The following is a 21,081-nucleotide window of genomic DNA, read 5'->3' on the forward strand; positions in this document are numbered from 1 at the left end:
ATTCCAAGGCGTAGCACGTCGCGGGTTGAAAGATTGAAGTCGCGACTTCAACTGTTGTGAAACAAAAGTGGGGAGGGGGATTTAGCTAGGTTCCTGTCTGTCATGTGACACACGTCATATAAAAAGCAACGAAGAGAGCCGAGATTGGTCACATTCATCAACACGCATTAAACTACACGCTATAAGTCGCCCTTTTCGACCATCATTCCTCGAAACACGGACTCCAGACGCCGAGCACGAACACATGGGTTGGGGGCCTTGTCTTGATATACATTCCATCTTCCGAGTCCTCAATCATCCAGCTCAACTACCGAACTACTCGGTAACGGTGTATCTAGGCTGCCTTGGGATGAGCTAGAATCGGGGCAATGATCATCAAACAGCCTCTTGCCAAACTTTTCCAGCAGAAACTCCCGCACATCCTCATTTCCTCCATTCCCTACAGCTAACCCCTCCGAGTCTCCATCGATTTTAAGGCCTTCAAGGCTCGTGGCTCTGGATAAAGCGACGTAGACCTGGCCCTCGGCAAAAGCGCGAGACAAGTTGACGATGACACGGTTCAGAGTCATGCCCTGGCTCATGTGAACGCTGATAGCCCATCCCGGCAGAAGCGGAATCTGCGTCCGGTGAAGCAGGGAATACGGCTCTTTACCGTACGAGTTGACCATGCAGTTGGCAAAGATGGTACGTGTCTTGCCGTTTTGGAACTTCACCACTGGCCATTTCGTCGCCCTGAACTTGGCGATCTGCATTTCCCTGAGCGTCGCGTACTCCCCGTTGATGACCTGCCAGGGTGGAAGCATGTCATCCTTGCGTTTGGCCCTTGGCAAAACCGAGGGGTCGTAGTCTTCAAACCCGCAGATTATGCCCTGGCTCCCGTTGCACAACCCTGCTGAGATGCTCAGGTTGACCTGCAGCACCACCAACATACCCACCCTCAGGATGACCTCGGGCTCCAGCCGGTGATCCTTGCAGGCGACCAGTGTTCCGTCCGTGTTCCGCTTGTTGTGGTATCTTAGGTGCTCATGTTGTGGGTTCCAGTTGAAGTCGTCTATCGCGTGGTAGTTGATTGTTGGCGTCTTGAGTTTGTTGAAGTTCTCCCGGTTGACCTTGTTAACCTCATGCTTCATGCAGAGCAGTTGGGCTGCCCCGCCGACCTTGCAGGGATGGTCTATGAGGGTCTTGGTCTCGTCTCGTGAAAAGGGAATGCCGAGTCGGCATTTTTGCAGCATTTGGATAAAGGCCTGATCCTTCTGGCGATGGATCTCTCGGAGGTGGACATGCTCAAAATTGGCCTTCTTCCAGGCCATGCTCTTGAATGCCCATTTGTCCCTCTCTTCGAATGGGCCGTGGCAGTCGTCGCAATTGAACTCGGACTCGTCGTCGTTAGCGAGCATCTCTCCTCCGCACAAGTAGCAAAACTGGAACGGCTTCACTGGCGGCAGCTGGCAAAAGTCTCCGGTCACGATCAACTGCAGGCCTCCAAATGGAGGCGGGTCTCTCTCCATCCTGTTCTCGTAGTAATTCCAACATCTAACAGCCGTGATGCAGTGGTTCATGCGCTCGAGGTAGTGGTTCTCAACCATGCTGATCTCGTCAATGATGAGCACGTCCGTGTCCCTGATGCGCTTCCTGATGTGCTTGCGGAAGCCCTGTTTGATGAGACTGTCGAGGTCGTATTTGAGGTGATTGGGCGTCCAGCCCATGTACGACCAAGTCGACATGCCGTTGACCTGCAGGGCGGCTTTTCCGGTGGGGGCGACGATGTTGACGATCTTGCCCATGTCTTCCAGCTTCTTAACAACGGCCTTGAGGACAGTGGATTTGCCGCAGCCGGCAGAGCCGGTGTAGAAGACATTACGACCGCGCAGGATCAAGTCGACGACATCTTGCTGCTCCTTGCACAGCGTTGGTTCGGTATCCGCCTTGTCCATGGCGTTTGCCGAAATTCCTTGGATGCGAGGTTTTGCTTGAGATGGCGGCTCATCTTCTTCGTCATCGCTTACAGATGAGATTGGCAAGAAGCCATCATCATCGTGCTCAACCCGATCACGCAAGGCTTGACGTCGAGCAATAGCTTTAGGAGTCGGCTCCTTGTCTGAGTCTGAGTCGGATGAGATGTCGATGATCGCCCCGGGTGGCGGACGAGACGGCGTCATGCTGGCTGGTCGCTTTCTCTTGGTGCCAGCCACACTTGGGCGGGGGGAGGGAGTCGCGGGTGGGATGGGCGCTTGTGGTGAGAAGTGAAGTTCATCCTTGGCGAAAGGCAGTGAGGGGATACTGGGGCTGGGAGTTGGCTGTGCCATGGCCACTGGAGGCAATGGTATAGTAGCGAGAGGGTGAGATAATACAAGCACGGCCCCGCCAATGGCAAGTGGAGTTGGTGTTGGTGCTTGGCCGTCAATTGATTGAATCGAGATGGTTGGACGACAGATGAGGTCATTGCAGCGCGATCGGAGACGCGATAGTGGATAAGTGGAGGCCGTTTCATCACGTGACTCACTCTCTATTTCATCATTGCGTGCTAGGCGATATGAGGAGTAACTGTCTTGATGGAAACACCTTTGATAAATTAGACTCCAGCGTATAGATATTTCCAAAATTTTCTCTTTTTTTTTCCTTCAAAGAACGATATTTGAGGTCATGGTTTTTCATGTACGTGCATCGGAGTGATCCAGTCTTTGCATGTGACAGTGGCCCCATTGTCCCGACAACCTACCCTAAACTCACGCATTAGAAGCAGAGGTCCAATCTCCTACAGTCTTCCGCACCTAGAAGTCGGCGTCATTTTGGCGAGCGCATCAGCTCATCACGTATTGGGGCACCTAAAAGACGAGCTTGAATTGGTTCATGGCAATAGGTTTTTTGATTCCAAGTTGTCGCATAGACAGCAAATCACAATGACAAAATTTCCCCATCGCCCCCCTCTCCATGGAAAGGCACGAGGCACCCATGGCTCGTCATATCACACTATGAACAATATCTTGTCTCAGCATCACATCTCTAAGCTGACCCGGGCAGATGATTGACCTCTAATGACAAGAAAGCCGGTTATTGAAGCTCATCATGACATCGGCATAACTGGGCGTGTTCCTCTTGCAATTCATCTCTTTGACTGCGCGAAGACTCTCCCAAGGCACTAGTCTCCACTGATAGGTCACTATCTAAGTTGCTCGCTAGCTTGGTGATGGCATGTTAATCCTGTATCTCGATTTAAGGAAGGGTAGGGAGATGTTAATCATAATTGGCTCACATCCCCGCAAGATACCCGATGGGAGCCTTCGCGCAGTCAAAGAGATAGTTAATATCCGCGGTACTGATGTCCGCTTGTCGCCAAACGAGTAGATAGATCCTTCATGCAATGATTAGACTCACCAACCGTTACTTAAACGAAACTCCTCAGCACCTAACTTGTCCGTTTCGTTAGGGCATATGGCGTTTATCGTGGCGCAAAAGTACACGCTGCTGAGTAAACGCTCAGGCCTGCTAGAGGATCTGAACAACGATCTGACAACTCGCTGAAGAAGTCGGGAGGTAACAGGGGCGGTAGGGCGGGTATAAGAATCGGGTTAGGACGCCCACAGGCGTAAGACATGAAAGTCGCTGAGCCACCACCCATGCCAGCTATGTTTCAGCTCTCGTGGTTTCTGGTTTGTTTTCTATCGACCTAGGTAATACATCGCATGAGAATAGTGAGGGATTTGCATGATGAGCTTAAAGTCCATTGGTCCGACTTGCATGGCAGCCCAGCCGTGTCTCAGAACCTAAACCAGTTTGAGCGAGCCATGTCCTCGCCTCGGGTGGGTAGCCAGCTACGAAAATCGAGAATGACACTTGAAATTGAAGTATCCTCATTGTTGCCTGACCCTTCTCACCCTCTGTCTACTCACTCACGTCTTGTCGGGTGTTGCTCTGGAATGTTGGTCCAGCGGGATTGACCTGTTCTAGTGGCAACCGCAGCCCAGCGGCAATGCCTCGATTAGTAGTGGGTGACACATTGTGTACATGATACCCGAACAATGCATGTATCTGCTCTTCCAAAGGCTCTTCAAGTTGCTCTTGACGTCGAGATAACGGCAGAGAAAATAAAAGGGCTATGGATGAACACCCTAGCTGCATGAGCTTTCGCCAGCGGAAGACTACATCTCGTGCCCAAGTGCCCTTAAAATAGGCGCCATTGTGGATAAGTATCGAAGTGACCATTAGGGAACGAGTTCCAAGGTCATGCAGCATGCTTGAGGCCATCCTTGTGGCCCTTGCTAATTGGTCTAAAATTCCGAGGCATACCGTGGCGTAGCTGAAATTCCACATTCGATCAAGAGGACTTTTCTCGCCTTTTCTTCGACCTGGCTTGAACTATTTCCCTATTTGTCAAGCATTTATAAGGCTGTTCATCGCGGAAACAACGTTGAACGCGTCTCCTTTTATAATACAACAGACTCTCCCCTTTTCCAACCTAAATACACCCTTATTGACAATGGCTCGAAAGTTGCTCACCGACTTTGTCGAAAACTACGACCAAAGCTTCTACACGCAAGTAGCCGAGATTGCTGAAGAGCGTTGCCGCAAAGTTCTCACCGAAGGTGGTATCCCCGCCATCATCACCTCCCGCGCCAAGCGTCCTGACCGGCTCCTCGAAAAGCTCAAGGGTCGCGACAAAGAGAAGAACTATCAGACGCAAGAAGACATCAAGAAAGATCTCGTTGATCTGGCTGGTGTCCGTATCGCCCTGTACTTTCCTAGCCAGCGGCAGGAGGTCGAGCTATTGATGCTCAAGGTGTTCGCGAATGTCGATGTCAAGAGATTGGCTGGGCATACCTGTGACTCGACTTTGACGGAGGAGGACGGCAAGTACCGGAATGAGTTTGCGGGATACAGAGCGACCCATCTCCGCCTCGAACTCGGGACTGACCGACTGCCCGAAGACCAGTTGAAGTACGCCGGGTCCAAGATCGAGATCCAAGTTGCCTCGCTGCTCATGCATGCTTGGTCCGAAGTGGAGCACGATCTCGCATACAAGACCCTCAACGGCGCTCTCTCTGTTGAAGAAGTCCGTATGCTGGACGGTATCAACGGGCTGATGAGAACTGGCGAGGTCATGCTCGGCCAGCTCAAGGCGTCCATGGAGACACGCATTGCGAACCAGACAAGGCCGTTTGGAACCCATTTCGAGGTCGGCACTTTCTTGCAGCAGTATGCTCCTCACGACCCTGCCAACGAAGATTACCGCGTCGGGTCGCTGTCATGGTTGCTCTACGTGTTGCAGCAGCTCCAGATGGACAATCCTCGTGCTCTTGGGGTGGTTCTTGAGAGCTGGAAGAGTGATCCGACGAACCTGACCAAGTACCCTCTTGTGCATTCTGTTGTCGGTTACCTTTTCGAGACCAATGAACAAGTCGAGGATCCTTTCTCGTCTCCTTACTCTCTCCAATCCCTGAATGAAGGGTTCAAGGGCACAGAGACGAAGAAGTTGTCGGTCTTGTGTCGCATTCTGGCGTATGCCTGTGAGCCCGACACACTTGGCAACGTGTCACTTCAAGGACGCGATGATCAGCTTCGGAAGGTGGGTGTTCTGACTTCTGGGGAAGAGCCAAACGTTCCCGAGAACGACGTGAAGCAGGTCAGAGAAGCTGTGCTGGATCTGTGGAATTGGTTTGCGACGAATGAGTCCAAGGAAGCCCGACTGGCACTAGGCATTGGTCGTTCGAGGGGAGGCAAGCGTGCTTGGAGGAAATGAGCTAGTACAGCCAGTGAGCTTGTACTTGAAGAGTTGCCCAAAGAAGGTGGGAAGTATCAGGCCACTAAGTTAAAGAACGAGAATGTTGAGCTTCGCATTCTAATTTCGCACTTGCATGGTCGCGTGGCCAATCGACCTCTGCTCTAGCCACTTGTAAGCTGAGAATACTAGACTGGCGGTGACATGTTGATCATCCTATGTTTACAGCTGTTTCTCCGGTTCAAGTGGGGACCCTGATGAGAACCGGCATATGTTTGAGGTTATTTCTCCGCAGACTACTCCATAATGGTGCGGGGATGTTGGATGCATGAACTCAGAAACAGGGATGGATGGATGAGGGGATTAACTTCTCGGTCGATCGTCACCCGAGACTGAATGAATGCCGAGGCTCCGCTGCATCAGTACGACCGGACCTACTCGTCTATAAGGCCGACGAGCCCGCTGGTCCTAGGCCCTGACGGAGCAAGACCAGGCGCTTCAACAGAGTCGCAAATAATCTCTACGACATGCGTGTCACAGCTTTGGCGCCGCTGGGCTTAGCTGCCTTGGCCTCAGCGGCCCCTTCGGCCCTCAATTCTATGTCCCGAAACGCCCGGTCCCTCTTTACCGAAAGTATGAATTGGATGGATGACTATTATGACCCTGAAACTGGATACCTCTTCGACTTCAGTGCAACGACAGCACTCAATCATGATACTCGAAGCTCTGTCTGGTATGCATTGGGCTTGCTAGCACGGAACAAGGGCGACGATGGTACAGAGGCTGAAAAGATCATCACGAACGTGATTCATGCGCAATACGAGGAACCTAAGGATGAATGGTAATTGTAGAAAGCTCTCGAAGGAGGTAGACCGCTGATAGAAAGTGAACAGGTACGCGACGTACCAGAAGGAGCCCGAGGAGCCCTACGTCGGCAGCCCACACTACCCAGCCAAGATCTACAATTCTTGGGATCCCAACTGGCGTGGCTTTGTTGGCACAACGTTGATCATGGCTATGGAGGAGTACTCTGCCATTATCAGCAAGTCAACTCAGAAGCTGATCCTGCAGTCGCTCTATAATACTACCAAGGGTGATGAATACCGCTTTGGAAACACCGATAACACCAAGGATAATCTGTACCCTGCGTACAGTAACCCGGTGAGTGGGAGAATGGTCAAGGGAAGAAGGATGCTGATGCCTCCCAGTCAATCATGCGTGCTTTTGTATCAGGCTGGACCGGACGTCGTCTCCACGAACAGAACATGACAATCAGCGGAGAAAAATACGCAAAAGACATCATCAACCTTTTCAACCGCGCCAACACACTCTCTGAGTTCAACTCGGGCACATACACGGGCGTTTCGCTGTTCGGTCTTCTTCTCTGGAGCAAGTACCTGCCCGAGGACTCCGTAATGACTAAAGAAGCACCTTCTATGATCCAGCATACCTGGGAGGCTATCGGACAGCTTTGGCACCCTGGCATGAAGAACATCGCTGGGCCGTGGGATAGGTCATACGGGTATGATATGAACCGCTACCTTAGCCTTATGGCGCTCTGGTTCTGGACTTTGATTGGAAAGGAGAACTCGTCCCTCATTAGCAAGGCAAGTCCTGGATTCATGAGCCCATGACTCTGTACTGACCATATCCAGCCCCAAATCATGTCTCACATGGGCGACTACGCCTGGGGTCCTCTGTTCGCCATCCTCGCAGATCACCATAAGCGCTTGATCCCTAACAAGGTTCTGTCGGGCCTAAGTAGCTTCTCCGGCGAGCATACCTTCCAGGCCAGCGCGTACTACCCTCCCTTTGACAAGGTTCCCCGCAATATCACGACGTGGCTCTCTGACAAGCTCACCATCGGCGCTGAGTCGTTTGATGAGATTGCTATCGGCGGCCCTTCTCAAAACCAAGAGGCATTCAATCCCGCCGTGGTCCAGTGGGATACTGGTGGCGAAATATCATTCATCTCAGTAAGTGCCATTCCAAAGCACCCCCCGTTCACTTGTTAACGTCCTCTCAAGCTCTACCCAACAGAGACTGCTCTACAGACAAAGGTTGGGCCTGGTCAGCTCACCCTATCCTATCCGAATGGTCACTCTGGCTCGATATTTTCTCTTCTCGTAGGCACATTTAAGAGTAAGCGTACAATCTCTGGATGGGAAGACGTTGTAGGCCTCAAGGTCGTTGTCTCTGGAAATGTGAACATGACGCATGACCTATCTTTTGGTGGACACTATGGCGGGTCTGATTCACCGATCCGAGATTTTGAGTTTTGGAACTTTACGTATAGTATGCCTACTGGATTTGTCGGAACACCCACCCTGACAGTTGATTTGGAGATATCATAAGTTTGGTTTATAGTCCGCGGGAGACTGGGGCCAAACGAGCATGCTACTGTATCTCTAATTCCCGTATTGATTGGTAGATTAAGCTGAGACCGTCAGTCACAACAGCAAAAGATACAGTTACAAAACGTAATACTGTAATTGGAATGGGATTAGTAGTTGTATCTTTGTATCAGATGGTGGCCTATTTGTAAGTCAGCGATATGCCCACCAAGACCATGGAAGATAGAAGACTACTCCATAGGGGTAGGCTTGTCAGCGAGAGAGGACCCTCGGCTAGAGACCCGGTTACAGGGTATATTAGACAATTTAACTATGCCAAAAAAGTAGGGCGCGCCACTTAGACAGTTGCAGTTACTCCTCTCATCCAACCAAACGCACCACTGATGGGTGCTGTCACCGAGCGGCTGGCTCTCGATGTTGGGCTTCCATTGAAGCTTGGTAGGTGCTCCTTAGAGACTTCCAGTGGCTCTAAAGCTAAACTGGGCAGTTATGGCCACTGGAACATCTTCTCGCGTTCCTGAGACCATTGGTTAAGCCGTGGCTCGTTGCAATTCTTTGACGTACTGGCCATTGCATCAGGTCCAAGGGCCACAATCTTCATCAACATCTTCATCCATACCACCGATTAGAACAGAAGAAGGCAACCACCTGACGGTTCCGGGGTATTCATTTCTGGAAGTACTCTTGTGGTATGGGCCCCGCAATTCTGTGAGACGTGCCTAGGCCTAAAGGATGTTCGGAATGTCAATCAGCCCCTGATCTAGCCAAGCCATTGATGTGTTGTGTCACACGTGAAGTTGCTTTGACCATGGCCCTTGCCCAGCCATCCGTCCTATATTACCCCTGTGGAATGGTAGGAGTACCTTTGCTGGTCAGGCATATGAGCCCCTATTCTCACTATATAGTCTCCACCACATGCCTATTGTACACAAATTCTTCAACACGGACCTTTATCTACAGTTGATAAACTTTGGTGGCATTACGCTTGCAATCATAAGTAGGCTTCTGGAATGTCGCCTCATACCGGCGACCATAGCCAGAGCCGCTGTCTGTGTCACCAACTTGGCCTGCTTGTGTGCTTGTTTCTTCCCGCGCACCGCGCCATGCCTGTGAAGTGTGTTACGGGGTGCAGATCTTTGGCGCTACCAGCAGCGGAACTGAGAGAAGCAGACGGATCGGGTCCCTCCACTAAAGTCTCAGTTGCAGCTGGCCGGGCATTTGAGGGAGCGCCATGTTCAAGCCCCCAGTGCCAAGGGAGTTTCTGGCCTGATGTGGATGGTGAGACAAGAAAGATTGCCTTCCTACCAAGGCTTTGGTTTCTTGCGTACTTCAAAATCTGTTTTCTTTCCCGTCCATTTGAATGGTGCTGTGTTGCAGGTTGACAGCCCAAGTGTCGGGAATACCCTCATCTACGCCATGTTGGATCAACAGGTCTCTCGCACACTAGTTTTTGCTGTAGTATTCAATGTGCATCTCTCGACGGCTCAAACTCCCACCTCCAGCCTAGATTCCGTTGAAGAGGCACCGGCCTGCGCTGTTAGCGCTGGTTTCCCACCGTTCTTATCCATCGTTCTAACAAACAGGCAGACAGAATGCTTAATCCAGACGATGAACCAAACTATCCATTTTCAACAAGAGGTACAACTGTGTCAACACCAAAAGCTGCGTCGTGCAGTTGAAATTTGTGTGACATACGATTGCAATGTCACCGAGGTTTTCAGTAAGGTCCTAAGAATCAGACACGGGTGGGTTTCTTTGTTTTGATACTAGATTCCAAACCACTTGTTAGGCTACAAGAAAATTACCCAAACAGCGTGTGGATTTTCAGTGACAGATCGCCGTCGTGAAATCAGGATGACCTGCATGATCATGGGCATATCAGCCGCAATCCTCTTTGCCATGCGGATTGTCTCCAAGGCCGCTGGGCACATTCCATGGGGACATGACGACAGCCTGATTTTGGCAGTGTTTGTACGTCGCCCAGACTTACTTGTACCGGCCGCCGACTGACCCAATTCAGCTTGTTGTTGTTGTTGCATTCAACGTCTTTTGCCAAATACGTAGGTTATCCTTCCCACGGCCCCTGATTTCGGGACGATTTGCTAAGAGGGGGCCGTGCCGTTGCAGTGCCTTCCAAAGGTCTAGGCCTCGACATCTGGACTGTGCGTGATGAAGACATTACAACTTTCCTAATAGTTAGTTCTCTATACGATATTTTTGCTTCTTCTCTGTGCTAACTGACATAATTACAGTACTTATTTTCCTGTGAGTTCGCATACGCGATATCCCTGGGGTTGATCAAGTTATCAATTCTCCTCTTTTTTCTCCGGATCTTTCCCAGCCACAAGTTTCAAGCAGTGGTCCGATGGACCATGGGACTCACTGTCCTTCTATGCCTGATCTACTTGATTCTTTTCCTCATCCAACGAATGCCCCTTTGGCTGTTTTGGGAGGGCTGGAAGGACAAGACTCCCCGCGGTGTAATCGTCGATGGCAATGCCATGGGAATCTCTCACGGGACACTGAACGTCGCATTGGACATCTGGATGCTTATCCTCCCTTTGAGCCAACGCTTAAAATCGGGGGTCAAATTCAATAAAAAGGTTGGCGTTGTTGCCATGTTTAGCGTTAGTTTATTGTAAAAAGTATAAGCTCTTTCCACGGTGTGATGGAAAACTAATACTACGTCTAGTCTCACCACAGTCAGTACGATTCGGATTCCAAGTCTCTTGGTCTTTTCAGCATCGTGGAACGTGACCGGTATGCAATTGGTTTGGCTTTGGCTCGCACATAGGCGTGGCAGATTGCTAACGCTTTTTTATGTAGCCGACTCTGTAGGAATCGTCATATGGTCAAATGTTGAGGTTTGCGTGGGTATGATGGTGGCATGTATGCCGCACGCGCGACAACTCGTCCGCGATACTATATTACAGCATGGGCATAGCCGCCTAGCAAATAGCTCTAGCACTGAAGGGATATTCATAGATCGGTCCCTGAGGACCACCTAGTAAACTGGGACTAATAGTAATGTAACTATCAAGTTGAGTAATGGTTAGAGTAGCGGCGTGGCTTCATCCGGGTTGACCGCTACAGCATCACCTAGCCTTAGTTGGTAGTTACACGGTTAATAAGTAACCTTACACCTCTACGTTGTTTCTTTTCAATCATTCAGCTCCTAGATTGTAACCTAGGTTGTCTGATTCCCATGACCCTATGCTCGAAAACCGTCGCGTCTAAGAGCTAGCCGACCACTCCCGACACAATTTCCACACAAGTTGGATCATTCCCCTCACACAGCATGCCTACTACGTATCGAAACCCAGCTAGATGTCCCGCCTGGATGTAGATACTGCCAAGTCCATCAACCGTTGACACACGTTAACCGCGGTGGAGCTTGAGTGGCTGCGTCTCTTCTTGCAGCCCAACTCGACTTCTGATTTGTCCCTCTGGGCTTTCCCGGACGAACCCATACCTGATCCGTAGGTCCCCCATCTTCCTCAAAACGTCAGCTCCCTCCATTCTACCCACCTCTTGCGGTGTGTCGATGTACCTCGAGTCGCGGATGAGTGTGGAGGCGTAGCCTAGAATGTCTGGTCTAGCTGAGAGCCGCGTCAGGATCGCGCTCAGAACCCCATAGATTAGGAGAATCAGACACGACAGAAGGCAAAACCCAATCCACAGTCGTGGAACCGAAAAGGTCTCGATCAAGGTACTGACTTGGGCCGGAGCGACCACGTTCCAATCTGTCGTACCAGCAGACTCGGCGCTGACGCCCGTTGCTTGAAGGAACATTTGACTCAGGAGGATGTACGTGTTGATTACTTGGCTGAGTCGTCGGCTGAAGAGGTCGGCATCAACGTGCTCGAACATGCGCTGTTGCTGAATCATGGTGAAATTTCCAATGCCCGGATTGTCCAGGTACTGCAAAATAAACCCCGGGTGAGCAGAGTTTTGCGGTGCCGTCGTCAACGGTATTTCTCTTGAAATATACCGGAAAACCCAAGGGATGGACAAATGCGATATCGAGTCAGGGGGATGAGACCGTTGTGACGCTCGCTGGGCGGTGACAGAGCAATTCTGCTGTCCCCCCATATCTGACGGCCGGCAGGTGACTCGGGATTCAACGTATCTCTGGTGAACATCACAATAGGCCGTGAGTCCGGCCGAGGACAAAGCTTCAGAAGCACCGAGCTTAGCCTGGAAGTAAAGCCTCGACAGTCCCGCATCTATCCCAGTTTCATTCTTGAATAGGGCTGGTCTGCAGTACATGTTCTGCTTAGATCTATGCGAGTGAACACCAAAGCCGCTCCAGAAGTCATCGACGAACCTATCCAATGCTATGGCCCAAGGCGCAGAAGATCGGTCTAGAGTGCTGGACGTATTGAAACCGTACCAGGTCCCATTTTGAAGTGGAAACGAGTTCCAGTTTTGCCAATCGAAGGTGACATCCTGTGTAAAGGTCGCACTTTTGCTGATGTTGCTGCAGCTAAGATCCACGTAACTTGATTCGAGATGAAACGTCTTATTGCCCACCGAGATACCTGTTATTGGTATCCCGACGAATGCAGAATAATGTTCTAACTCGGCGATCCAGGAGTTACTCGTCTAGTCGTCACTAGCTGAATTCAAGATGGGGACTTTGAAATTTCCCCAGATATCCATCGAATCGAGCTTGGTGGTTGATGGCGAAAGCAACACGGCACCGAACATAGTCCTCACATAAGATACCATAGCAGCCAAACCCGCTGAGCCGTCACGAGTGGATGGCATCATGCATGATTGTTGGGTTGGAGCATCAGTATCAAAGTGTATGACAGTTGAGTCCTGGACCCGTGGCTCAAGGCGTGATTCAAGCATTCGTAACATGGACTGCGCACCAAGCGGTGAGAGGGTCCAGACTAAGACCAACACGATGCTGAGGGTTATCGAGGCCCGATGGTGTCGTAGTGTGACAATGGTAGATCCAAAGGTCCGACTGCCGATCAGTTGCTCGAGCGAGCCAAGCGTAGCTCCTTTTTCAGGCCTCCATCGAGCCCTCTCATAGACGAGACGGCCGACTGTCAAGGCAAAGATGATGGGAAACGCCGTCGCCAACTATGCTTCAGTGATCAGTATGTAAGCAGTGAATGACCATGCCCGCAAACATTTACCGCTGTGATTGCATTTTGCCATCTTTGAAGAGCGAGGCTCTCAATGGGTTTCTCATCCAGAAGCAGCACCCAGATTGCGACGATAAGGAAAGCAGTCGGCAAGGCAATGGCAGCAAGGTCGGCGAGGCAAACACTCCAACCGACGGTCTCTTTCATAAACGACCATTGATTCAGGCTATAACCTTGTCCAAAGGTATGCGGCTCAGCATTCTTCGGTTGGCCTGTGGGCGAAGTGCTGAGGCCATCTCTGTCCGTTTCGGGGGGGTGAAGATGCAGCTGAAAGGGCATGGTAGTGGACTGGAGGCCCAGGCGGTGACTGTTCTGAGTATGCCATGTCTCGGGAGGTGCGATTCCTTCTGGTCGCTGATACTTGGTTGCAGCAAAGTGAGCGGTGGGTGGATAAGGATCCGACGACAACATTACCACGTTAAATAACGCAAAGACAAGAGTTTCATCCTTTGCCTCTCCCCTGCAGATATATGACTCCACTGTTCTTGACGTTGATGTACATTTAGGAAATTCTTTGTACGACATCATCAGTGCCCCTATCTTTAAGTTTCACCGGGAGGTGCAGAATGCCTCAAATCAAGTCGCGGGCGTGACAAATTATCGTTGATTTTGAACCATCGTTGTAGGTTAGGGAGAAGTAACCGAAATTTTGATGAGCGTGAAGAATAACACGCGCATTTTTGGACACCCTTCCTTTGCATCGCCTGAAGCCAGAGACGCAAGGCAGCGAGTTGGAGATATTCTTGATGGTGATTAGAATGCCTCCAATGAAAGGGTACTGAACGCAAGATGTCTTCGGCCGGTGTTTCTGTACGCCACTGAAAGTTTGACAAGGAGCAAACGTGATGGGTGGCGAATGGTCTAAAACAGATTGAGATCCTGATAAGTAGAAGCAGTTTTATCTCATCCTTCGTTGAGTCGCATGGCGAAGTGGAGATAATGCAGGGGAGGAGTGTTGCGATGAAAGCGGTTTACTACCAGAGGTTTGGAGTGCCGCTCCCGTATTTTTCGGTATCGGTGATCACAATAAGTTCATCATCTATAACTAATCTTCAGTAATGTATACTTATCAAGGGTTCCGGAGCTTATATCCAAGAATCGTAAAGCCGAAACACCGGATAAGGAACCAACGCCAGTGCTGCCAAGCTCCTACATCTACAACACCTGCCCTTCAAATATCAACTGCACAACATTGAGCTCCTGGACAAGGATTTGCCCCGGTCAAATCTCGTCTGATTTTGGGTACGTGGCGTGAGTGTTGGTTCGACGTTCTGACAACCCTAACCGAGCTACGTGCGATTGGGTCACATGCACCTGTGGCCAGGGATGTTCCCCTCATTAACTTTCCACCGCTTGTGAGAATAATCAAGTCATTCAAGTTCCCAAAACTCTCGATTGTTTACTTCTGAGAGCAGGAAATCATGCCAAACCAACCTGCAGAGTCCGGTACGCCACCTGGTGGCGCGCCCGTAACCTCATCTTCCGGAAATGAACCCATCCGTCCAAGCGACTCAGAAGTGCGTCCTGTCTGCTCGAAATTACCTCAAACGCCGGCTGATATCTTCGTAGAGTGACTCTTCCAATGGTGGTGACTCTTCTATGGGCCAAGATGCGTTCGTGATGCTCAGCAGCGAACGTTGGCACCTTGCTAATATAGTATCGCAGTCTGAGCAGTACGGCTTCCGTCTCTTCCAGTATCCTCGAGTATCGTCGGCTTCAGGGGCGCACTTACCATAGCGAGAAGTTCGAGCTGAATTATTTCCTTCCCAACGATGACCCCTTACTGGAGTCTCTAGACTTGACGTACGACTTGTGACGCGCCAAAGCTCAATGAGAAGTCAGCTGCTAATCACCCCTAGTCATCATTACCTGACAATTCTCTTGGATGAAAAATTGTTCCTCGCCCCTGTGAAGGAGGAAAACATGCAGGTGGGCGTTCATAGTGAGCGATAAACCTTTGAGTTGCTATTCACACGACGTTGTGCAGCGAGTCCTTGACGTTGGTACTGGAACTGGTAAGTTGCCGGATCATGTACATTGGAGAGGATCACGACTGACGAGTTGCCAAGGTATCTGGGCCATGTACGAGGGTAGAGAACTCTGGATTTGCAGTTCGCCTGCTGATATGTTATAGCGAGTTCGCGGATCGGTACCCTGGTGCCGAGGTTATAGGCACCGATCTCTCTCCATGCCAACCTCAGTGGATCCCCCCCAATGCCCGCTTTGAGATCGACGATGCGACCTTGATATGGACCTGGGACCAAGATCAGTTTAACTTTATACATATACGCTACCTATTTGGCGCCGTCAAGGATTGGGGTGGTCTATTCAAGGAGGCCTACCGCTGTTGCGCCCTAGGGGGCTGGGTGCAGTCGACCGAGGCCAATGTCGAGTTCCGCAGTGATGATGGAACTGTCGACAAGGAGCCTAGTCTTCAGATGTTTACTAAGCTTTTTCAAGAGGGCGGCAAAGCTTTGGGCCGCCCCTTTTTTGTTGATGATCTGCAGGAAACGGAATTCAGAAAGGCGGGCTTTGTAGATGTCCAAGTCATCGATCACAAGGTACGTAATTCAACGCCCGCAGATAAATCAAGGAACTAACGAATGTTACAATTTTTAGCTTCCGGTTGGTGGCTGGCCCAAAGATCCCAAGCTGGCCCAGGTTGGTCAGTTTGTCAGAGCCGCCTTGGAAAATGACCTCGAGGGTAAGAAAGAGGGCTCCCCTATCATATTGAAGTTGTGACGTCTTACGTATCCTTTGTTCTAGGGTTGACTCTCATGATGTGGCACGATTTGTTACAGTGGCCTAAGGATGAGTACCAGTTGTTTCTGATGGGCTTGCGAAAGGGGTTGCAAAACTCAAAGGTCCATAGCTACATGACTGTACGCTATGTTTATGGACGCAAGCCCGAGTAACTAAGGAACACAAAGGTTTAGCAGACACCTCTTTGACCGGTTGGGTCTGCTGACCTGGAACGACCTCCACTGTTTGAAGCTGTGTCGGAAAATCAAGGAATTTTGGGAATCAATTCACGATTTCGATACTGGATTTTGCCTTATCATTGGGAACTTTATTCTAGCCACTTTTAATAGTGATCGAAGTAAAGAGATTAGGGTGAACCTTCGGGGACCTGGTACGGCGATTAGCAATCCTTCTTCACGATTCAGCTCTGGGCTCCGTATTCTTTGCCGCCGAAGAGCAACATGAGGTGCCCCTAGGCCTCGATAGATGATCATCAATGCTGCAATACTCGGATCGCGCTAGCTAACATCCTACTGGCTATGAGCAATAGGGTATCTTGGAGTGGTGGGGATCAATTCTCGCAGCCGTGGGCATAAGTTGTTCTTCACAAAGGCTACCTACAAAAGATGAAAACTTAGACATGAAACCGGATATGTTAAGTCATAAATTTGCCGATACAACACCTCCAGCGACGCTAGAGAAAGATGCAAGGGTGCAGCCGACGGTTCAACAACATGAAGGATCCTAAGAGTCGCCGCCTATCGCCGATTCTTCTGCACTTCACATACGCGATGACCCAGTTTGTTTCTGATCCCGAATCTGGTATTGAGCCCCGGTTAGGTCTAGTGTCTCTTCCCTCATCACCTACTGATATCTGTACTCCTGTCCCTGGGGCTTTCCGTCTCATCACAACCGATAACCCCAGCACCATCCCCCAACCACTACCAGCAAGACGGTGATTCGCCTTCCGAGCTCGGCTGTTCCCCTCTATCAACAACAAACCTACTGAGCTTGTTAGGGTCATCAACTTCCTCCACCCCGCCAACCCCCCCATCGTCGTCACCATCGCCAGTCTCGTCTTCCTCTGGGACAGTCACTTATCCCGACGCAACGAGGCAAAACTGTCACGTACTTTCGGAAACCACGTCTGCTCTTCCAGACTCACGATGTCAATAACACATCTGCCCGGCCGAGTCTGTGCTAGCCCCTCCATCACTTCGAGAGGACTAGTCTTGCTGCTCTAGACCCTAGACAGTTGTATCTGCACTCATCCTGACTCGATGTTGGAACCAGAGACGCCATCTGGATTCTCGACGGCCTGAATTGCTCGCTTCAAGGCATGCGAATGCAACAAAGAGTTCTTATCCCCCATATTTGGTCGCCATAGACTCTTTCAGTACGGGCTTTTCTCAACTCTCCCACTGAGTGAGGGAATGGTATGGGACCTTGCTCTGATGAGCAGAAGCCGCCAGCGAGCGCATACCAATAAACTCCATCATGAGTGTCCTCTGTGCCCGGGAGGTAATGAAGCGACATGAGTAGCTAGTGGGGGTAAACCATAATATATAAATAAACATAGCACTTAGAGTAGACATTGCGGAGGCATCGAGGATTTGTGAAGCATCATAAGGCTCCGTAGAGGGTGGGGCGATTTTAAGCCTGCTTCGAATAGGGAACCAGTATAGGCACGGCCGGCCGTGTCAATAAGGTCACGTGATATATTTCACGGCCGGCCATATAAATAAAATATATTATATTAGCCCGCTAAGGTATATATATAAGAGATCTTCTTCTTTATTTAATAAAGTAGCCGTAATATATATAATTAAATATAATAAGTAATTTAATATAAGTATAGCTATTTAATAAATTATATTATCTATTAATATTAGTTATATATAGTAAATAAGGCTATTTAAGGCCATAAAGTATACTAAGGTAATAATAATAATATAAATAAATTAACTTAATATATAAGATATATAAGGCTAAGACTTTTCTATTAAAAGATATTCTTTATTTTTATATATAATATTATCTTTAAGATATTTAATTATTATTAGAGCTAATATTAGAACCCCCTTAATATCCTAATCTTTATTAATAGCACTATAACCTTAGTAATAAATATACCTAGTAATTAATAAGTATTAGCCCTTATCCTAAGTAATTAATAGATTAAGGCACTAAGGCGTTATAACTATAATATAATACCTCCCTTCGCGGTCTAATAATAATATATATAGTATACCTTACTTATAGATAAGAGATTAGCTATAATCTATTTTAATATAAACCCTAGGGCTAAGAATAAAGCCCTTTCTATTAATTATCTTCCTTAAGGTTAGCTAATTATAGTTAATTTAATAGCATAGGGATAGGAGGCTATAGGAAATTAGTATATTATATAGCTTAATTATACCCTTAATTAATAATATTATCGCCCTAATCTTAATATAATCTTATAATAGACTCGCGGTATACTTAAGGGCTTAGATTTAGAGCTTTATAGTCCCTCTTAGTATATAATTAATAAGATCTTATAGCTAATATCTATTACGAGGATAATAAAATATTTACTTATTATCTAAGAGGTAAAGTAAATAGGGATTTATATCTAAAGTATTAATTAAAATAGCTATATATTATAGGTTTAATAAGGTATATAATAAATAATTTAAAAAGCTATTTTATAAGATATTATTATTTTATTATTACTTTTTATAAATATATATAATAATTAAGTCTATTTTATATTATATATATATTTAATTAATATTTTATTAAATAAAGCTATTAAGCTATTATAAGTATACTTAGAGATTAATATTTTCTTTATTTTTTTATTAATATATATTAATTATATATTATATTACTCTTTTAAATATTATTAAAAGGGGTTCTTATTTTAATATAATCTCTCTTATACCTTAAGATCTTCCTTAGCGGTATTTTATATTCTTTATATACTTTATTGCCCTAAGAAAGGCTATTATATTATCTCTTTCTTTATATTATATTTAATATATTTATTCTTAGCCTTATCCTAATTAAGATAACTTATTTATTCCTCCTTAGTCTATTCTCTAATATTTTTTCCCTCTTTATAATATCTCCTTATTTACTTATAATTAAGGTATTATTTATATTTTATTTTACTATAATATATTAATAGCCTTATAGCCTTCTAATATAATTAATTAGTCCTTAGGGCTCCCTAGGGTAATATAATATATTAGGCTACTTATAAGTCTTTATATTATTAATAAATAGTATAGGGATTATTAGCTTATAATATAAGGGCTTTTATAATAGCTAATAATACTACTATTAGAAGAGATATAACTTAGATTATTATATATATAATTATATATATAATTATAATAATCTTAGAGATAATAGAAGCTCTTAATAGGGACCTCGGCGATAATAAATAAATTATAAAGTAAGTAAATATTTATATTATTATATAGGTTATTATTAAAGCCTAGGGAGAGGGACCTAATTCCTAAGGAAGAAGTTTAAATAGATAATTATAGCGTAATAGATATACTTTAGTATTTATCTTATAGCTATACTAATAATATCTTAAATACTTTAGCGGCGCCCTAGGCTATAATACTCTCTTAATAACTTTAAATATAAAAGATTTATGCTATATATTTAACGAGGGTAATATTAAATTAATTATTAGATAATTAAATAGCTTATAAGGCTTAATAATAAGCTAAGAGGTTCTTAGGTATTAGAGATATTAATATAGATAAAAATAAGATAATTAGAGGGGCTAATCTTATATTAATAAAAGTTAAAGGTTATAAGTATAAGGTAAACTAAGGGTCTTTATAAATATATTTATATAGGTAAGAAGCTCTTTTAGTAATTATACCTATTAATTATTAACCTTCTATAAGCCTTTATATAAGACCTAACTATAGATAATATTATATAATACCCTAGATATATTAAGAAGTATATTTACTTATTACTAAGCCTAATTAGCTTTAAGTTTAGAAAGCTAATTTAATAGAATATACTTAATATTTATCTAGACCTTAAAAAAGTTAGCCTATAAGTCCTTAAGATAGCCCTTAATAAGCTAATAAATACCCTTAGTATATAAAATAATAAATTACTTAAAGTAATAATATTAATAAATCTATGCCTTAATAAATCTCTTTTTATAGAAATCTAGCTAGGTCTCTATAAGGTAGCTTACCTTATTAATATATATAAGAAGATAATATTTCTTTAACCCCTCTAGTCTCTTATTATATATATTCTTAGTTATTAAAATAATAACCTTATGCTATAAGTTAAAGAATTATTTTTATTCCTCTTATTACTTAGGATTACTTTTATCCTAAGTAAATAAAGGTATATAATAACTTAGGATTACCTTATTAATATATTATAGGTATAAAAGTAAAGCTAACTCGGGGAAATAATAAGAAGAGGAAATTATATTAATATAAGCTAGGTAGCGATCTATAAGTATTATAGAAAGAAGGGTTATTCTATAGAGCTTATATATATACCGTAATTATTAAAAGACTTAGATAAAATCCTTTTTTTCCTTATTATTTAAGAAGGTAAAGGTAATATAAAAAGATTATTAATAAGTATTAATACTAATTATATTAAAAAGAGATATCTTATATTTATTAATCTTATAAGTATAATTTAATAAAAATACCTTAAGGTATAATTTAAGGTATTTTAATAATTATAAATATATAAATAATATTATTATAACTCTATTATTCTTATTAATATAAATATTATTCTAAAAGCTATTATTATTTAACTAAGAGGTAAGGGTATATATATTATTTTAACCCTAAGTAAGGTCTTATTTACCTTATATAATAAAGTTATAAATATCTTACTAAGTAATAAATATATTAAAGTTTATATATAAATATAATTTAATCTCTCTTAATTAAATATTAATATTCGCGAGTTAATAGATTTTAGTTTTATCTTAATAAGATAATTAATAATATATTAGATATATTATTAGGCTAAAGCTTAGGGGATAATTATATTAATAGAAGTAAATATTAAGGTAATACTAAAGTCTCTATTAAGTGCTATAAAGGCTCTTTTT

General features: G+C 45.7%; 5 protein-coding genes across 5 annotated transcripts; 4 read left to right on the forward strand and 1 right to left on the reverse strand.

Moving 5' to 3' along the window:
- Positions 1–4,477: 4,477 nt before the first annotated feature.
- Positions 4,478–5,737, forward strand: NECHADRAFT_87973 (uncharacterized protein; the record flags this gene model as incomplete). The annotated part of the gene is made up of 1 exon (XM_003041337.1): positions 4,478–5,737. The coding sequence occupies one exon, from the start codon at positions 4,478–4,480 to the stop codon at positions 5,735–5,737; it is 1,260 nt and encodes a 419-aa protein (XP_003041383.1).
- Positions 5,738–6,066: 329 nt separating this feature from the next.
- NECHADRAFT_97902 (uncharacterized protein) lies at positions 6,067–8,070 on the forward strand (the record flags this gene model as incomplete). The annotated part of the gene is made up of 7 exons (XM_003041338.1): positions 6,067–6,181; positions 6,293–6,557; positions 6,610–6,877; positions 6,925–7,238; positions 7,300–7,327; positions 7,372–7,692; positions 7,744–8,070. 7 exons carry the CDS (start codon positions 6,067–6,069, stop codon positions 8,068–8,070), a joined length of 1,638 nt encoding a protein of 545 aa, XP_003041384.1.
- Positions 8,071–9,772: 1,702 nt separating this feature from the next.
- Positions 9,773–11,092, forward strand: NECHADRAFT_87975 (uncharacterized protein; the record flags this gene model as incomplete). The annotated part of the gene is made up of 6 exons (XM_003041339.1): positions 9,773–9,790; positions 10,055–10,130; positions 10,323–10,335; positions 10,412–10,697; positions 10,763–10,830; positions 11,056–11,092. 6 exons carry the CDS (start codon positions 9,773–9,775, stop codon positions 11,090–11,092), a joined length of 498 nt encoding a protein of 165 aa, XP_003041385.1.
- A 356-nt stretch (positions 11,093–11,448) lies between these two features.
- Positions 11,449–13,640, reverse strand: NECHADRAFT_87976 (uncharacterized protein; the record flags this gene model as incomplete). Its single annotated transcript, XM_003041379.1, has 3 exons — positions 11,449–12,611; positions 12,687–13,164; positions 13,221–13,640. The coding sequence occupies 3 exons, from the start codon at positions 13,638–13,640 to the stop codon at positions 11,449–11,451; spliced, it is 2,061 nt and encodes a 686-aa protein (XP_003041425.1).
- Positions 13,641–14,650: 1,010 nt separating this feature from the next.
- Positions 14,651–16,144, forward strand: NECHADRAFT_87977 (uncharacterized protein; the record flags this gene model as incomplete). The annotated part of the gene is made up of 8 exons (XM_003041340.1): positions 14,651–14,746; positions 14,887–15,032; positions 15,089–15,158; positions 15,217–15,244; positions 15,299–15,311; positions 15,364–15,790; positions 15,849–15,933; positions 15,996–16,144. 8 exons carry the CDS (start codon positions 14,651–14,653, stop codon positions 16,142–16,144), a joined length of 1,014 nt encoding a protein of 337 aa, XP_003041386.1.
- Between the last annotated feature and the right edge of the window lie 4,937 nt (positions 16,145–21,081).

The sequence above is a fragment of the Fusarium vanettenii genome, assembly GCF_000151355.1.
Source record: "Fusarium vanettenii 77-13-4 chromosome 13 genomic scaffold NECHAsca_47_chr13_1_0, whole genome shotgun sequence".
Taxonomy (NCBI): domain Eukaryota; kingdom Fungi; phylum Ascomycota; class Sordariomycetes; order Hypocreales; family Nectriaceae; genus Fusarium; species Fusarium vanettenii.